Source organism: Drosophila obscura, unplaced genomic scaffold, assembly GCF_018151105.1.
Source record: "Drosophila obscura isolate BZ-5 IFL unplaced genomic scaffold, ASM1815110v1 contig_186, whole genome shotgun sequence".
In the NCBI taxonomy this organism is placed as follows: domain Eukaryota; kingdom Metazoa; phylum Arthropoda; class Insecta; order Diptera; family Drosophilidae; genus Drosophila; species Drosophila obscura.
In genome coordinates this window covers 6,494,074-6,498,609 of record NW_024542774.1, presented here as the reverse complement: position 1 = coordinate 6,498,609, position 4,536 = coordinate 6,494,074, and the positions used below count along the sequence as shown (strand labels likewise).

Here is a 4,536-nt window from a genome sequence, read left to right as displayed (position 1 = left end):
CCTAAAAAAAAACCCTAACCTCGGACACAAATCGAAAGAGAAGTTGTTTGACCAGAAGATGTAGGAGGAGTAGAGCAGAAGAAGATGTATGAGGAGGGGAAGCAGAAGAAGATGTAGGAGGAGGAGGAGGAGGAGTACGCAATAGAATGGGAGGAGGCATAATCTCATACTCTATCCAGTTAATCCCCCGCTTTTGTGGCACAGATCATAAAAACTACAAAAAATCAAATGAAACCCTTTTTTTTCTTCTCAAAGTTCTCTCTCTCTCTCTGTGTTCAGTCCGATCGATGGAATTTTTATTGTATCCGCTGTATCTTTATGGGCGTTTATTAATTACCCATCGAGGAGGCAGCAGCAGCAGGGCATTGATTTTCTTGGGACAGACACAGCGACAGGCGGCATCGAAAGAAGTTTTGGATGGATAAATGAAGGCAATGGCAGCAGCAGCAGCAGCAGCCTATCCTATCCTCTTCTCTTCTCTGGTAAATGACATTATCCAAAGGCGTTGAATTAATTTGTGTCTCCACAGTAAGAGAGAAAGAGAGGAGTCCGTATTTCACAATCTCCAGAGCGTACCGTCTTTCGATAAAGCGTTTAGTCGCCGCGTGATTGTCGTTTCTCCACTGAGATAAATCGTTTGTATTCCCCTTTAACCGGATTGTGCTTTCAACGCGGCAGCGGGCAAGCATTTCATTATTGATGATCGGCTGTCGGGCAAATGACCAAAAGCTAAAGATAAGAAAAACCCTCAAAGGGTACATTATACATCGGAAGGCACTCCTCTCACTGTCTGTCTGTCTGTCCGTCTGTCACTCGGGAGAATGAAACCTGAGAAAATGCAACCGTACTGCCGCTCAGCGTTCAGCGAGAGAGATAAGAAGACGTTGAAGAAGCTTCGGCCATTGAAGAAGGCCCTTTACAGGGTCTGTGGGATCTGAGCTCCATAATGAGATTGACTTTGGGGTTCAGGTTTCCAGTAGGAGGCAGCGGAAGGCAGCAAAGAGGCTTGGGATGTGCCAAGGTTTTTTTTCGGTAGGTGTGAATCTGCTGTGAGAAATTCCAGGGGCGATAAAGCGTCAGGTTTAAAATTTTAATTAAGCAAAAGCTGTGCCCCAAACTGAAGCGCCTGGAGAACAGAGAAGGAGGCGTACACCAGAGTTCTCTCTTTCTCTCTGTAGAAGAGAGAGCTTTAAGGATTGCAGCATTAAGTCGGTTGCCCTAATTGAATCCCAAAACGAAAGGCGAGAGAATGAGGCGTATCCCTTCAGATATTTTTGAAGCAATTTCTTAGGCATTAAGCAGATAATATCAACACAAAAACAACAACAATGACAGTGGCGAGAGAGAGGGGAAAGAGGAGAACTGCTCTGTGGTTCGTCTGCGGGGATTAAAGTCTTAAAAGATTAAAGTTTCAATAAGGATTCAACACCAACATATCTGACAGATCTAAAGGCTCTTCAGATTATTGAAACTTGTTTATTTATTTGTAGAAATCGTGCCCCAAGTATTGGCTCTCACCCATTAATCGCCTAAAAAAACCCGCAAATTCTAGTTGTAGTTGGAAATATTAAATTTTTTTTCAACTCACAAATCTCTAATCGAATTATTACTCAATAATCTATATTTATTTATTATATTAAATTAAAAATTGCAAAAAGCAAACTCTAATGAAAAATCAAAAATCATCTGACAGATATTTGTCCCGATCGAAAAATGAACCAATGACAATGCGGCCGCTAAATTTGCGGCCACTCAGGGCACCCAGAGCCTTTTCGCTATCCTCGATGGTGCTGAAATGGACATACACCTTGCCACAGCCTTTGGGCGGAGTGCCAGTGCCTGCGCCTCCGTCTACGCTCACACCGTGGGGCCGTGGTATCTTGAGACTAAGAACCTCGCCGTATTTGCTGCACTCCTGCTCGATGTCGGTGCGTATGTCCTCGTACTCCTCGCTGTCCAACAGCTCCTCCGGCAGCACCATATTGAGGAGGCACAGCACTTGGGTGGCATTGTTCAGTCCCGTGGTGGCTGCTGCGAAGGATGTCGCCACTATGCCAGGCACTTGAATGGGAATCTGCTGGGTGCTCGAGTAGCGACCGCCGGGAATGGAGCGCTGAACGATGAGGCGGCGATCCCCCAGCTGCATGCCATTGAGGCTGGCAATGACCTGCTCCGTGAGCGATGGATCGATGTACTCGAAGAAGGCGTATCCCTTGCTGAGGCTCGTGCTGGGGTCCTTGACCAGATTAAAGCCACGCAACAGGCCAAAGGACAGCAGCAGCTCCTTGATCTGTGCCTCGTTCAGGCAGGTTGGGCAAACCCCCAATGTAGATCTTGTGCGGCGAATCGGGAACGAGATTTGGCACTGCCTGGCTGCTCAGTGCACCTGGAACGGTAGTGGCCACAGAGAGCAGCGATTTTCCAACCAGAAATGATGCCGACGAGGCACAGCCTCGCATGGCATCGATGCCAACGCCAATGCCAGCATTACCAACCGGATGGTAGTCGTGTGGCCGTCGTATCTTCAACACCTGTCCACGGAACGAGATGCCATCAAAGTTGGTCGCCAGCGTGGCCTCCTGCATCGAACGGAACTCGACGAAGGCAAAATTCTTGTCCAGATTCGCCTGGCACGACAGCACCGCCTTGCCATCGAGAGTGAGCTCCCCGCCGCAGTCGTCGCCGACCAGCAGGAACTGCTGATTGAAGAACGCCATCATCTCCTCCTCGGTGACGCCAAATGGGATGTTGCCCACGTAGAGGCGTCGCGCCTGTCGCGTCACCATTGCAATGGCCGCCGTGTCCGCTGACGGCTGTGTGTCCGACAAAATGCGCGCCGAGATCTGACCGCTGGCCTGCATGGCCTTGTATTGCATTGGCGTCACATGGGCATAGCCCACGGGCGGCACATCCCACAGGCTGGTGCCGCGACGGCGTTTTGTTGACTTGTTCTGAAAAATGGCAGCTGAACGATTGGAATGGTAGCGGGAGCGGGAACGAGAGCGGGAACGGGAGCGTGAGCGATCTTTGGAGCGTGAACGATTTCTGGACCGAGGACGCGTATAGCAGGAAACCGTATTTTTCGGCTTACTTCCACTGCGATTTTTACGCGACAGGCGCTTTTCACTTTTCCGACCACCACCCATTGATATTTCGCTCTCTCCCCACTCTCTGTTTGTTTCTCTTAATGCGCTGGTAAACCACAGGACTTTTTGCTGACAATTGGAAGATTTCCAATGAAAAAAACGATGAAAAATCGTACACGTTAAAAAGCAAAAGAATATTTACTTTTTACCTTTCTTTCTTGCGTTTGACAGCTTTCGCAATGATAAGCACTTTTCTACATAGAGAGAGCAGAGAGAGAAGACAGGGTTGCAAGTGGGGCAGAGTTGTAGCTAACGGTCAGGGTTGTGGCTAAATAAAACTATTGATAAAAATATGAATCAGAGATATTTTCTTTTTCTAAATCGATTAAGAAATATCTTTAACCAATTTAAACGACAATTAAGTCGTTTTTTTGTGTATGGAAATATATCCAGAAAACGTATCTGCGGGTGCTTTATCAGCGAATAATCATCATCATTATCGTTTCATCATGGCTTCAACGTTTTCATAATTTCATTTAATATCCGCTAATCAATTATAATTAATTGGCAATCGGCTCGCACCCGCAGGCACAGTCAGGCAGCAGCCAGCCGTAGCCGTGGCATGAAAATAGCCAATTTGTTAGAGAGATTGAGAGAAGAATGTTGGCTCTCGCAATGTGTGGTCCGGCCTATCTCTTGCCCCAGGGGGCAGGGCAAGCAGCAACAGCAGAGAGAAGGTAGAGCGTCCAGCGACATTCCTTGGAAAGACACAACTTCATTGGGTTCCGATGCGACTCAATTAATTCACATAAAGGCGACACAATAAAACTGTCAACTCGAACGAGGATCTGGCATAATGAAGAGGGGATCGATCGAGGAATTCTTTATAGATGGAATAGCGCCTATACTTTTAGCCCGAACCCTCGTGAATCGTGTGATAATTTATGTCCCGCCAAAGCGATACTCAATCACCATCGAAATAAATTGCCTGAGGTCTGCTGTGCGATCCTTTCAGGATGATGGTCGACTGTTTAATGGCTATTTGATGGCACACACAGAAACGATAATGGAGATGAGATCTTCAGGGATCTATATGGGATGCAAATGCAATCTCTGTCCGGCATTAAGACTCCAAATTAAATATATTTCATCCAGTGTCCAAAAACCAATTAATTCTTTGTTCGAGGATTTTGTTGCCTTGTTTTTGTTGCAAATGGCCAGGCCAGAACCTGTCCACAGACACACACACACACAACAGACACTGACAAAAACACGCAATTAATTTGTCCATTTAAATTCAGGCAGTGAATGCTCCCCTCCGCCCACCCCCTGCCGGAATCCAACATGCACCACCATTTCATGAGGTTGAAGATGAGGTAACTACACTGCAGCACATGCCCCCGATTCTGTATTCTGTACGTTTTTTGATCGGTTCTCATCATTTGAGGAA

The 4,536-nt window shown here is 47.0% G+C and overlaps 1 protein-coding gene across 1 annotated transcript; it reads right to left on the bottom strand.

Moving 5' to 3' along the window:
• Nucleotides 1-1,625: 1,625 nt before the first annotated feature.
• Nucleotides 1,626-3,378, bottom strand: LOC111074027 (splicing factor U2AF 50 kDa subunit). Its single transcript, XM_022366648.2, is given in 3 exon segments — nucleotides 1,626-2,305; nucleotides 2,307-3,215; nucleotides 3,296-3,378. Coding segments are annotated over 2 exon segments (1,470 nt in total). The 5' UTR covers nucleotides 3,147-3,215; nucleotides 3,296-3,378; the 3' UTR covers nucleotides 1,626-1,675.
• Between the last annotated feature and the right edge of the window lie 1,158 nt (nucleotides 3,379-4,536).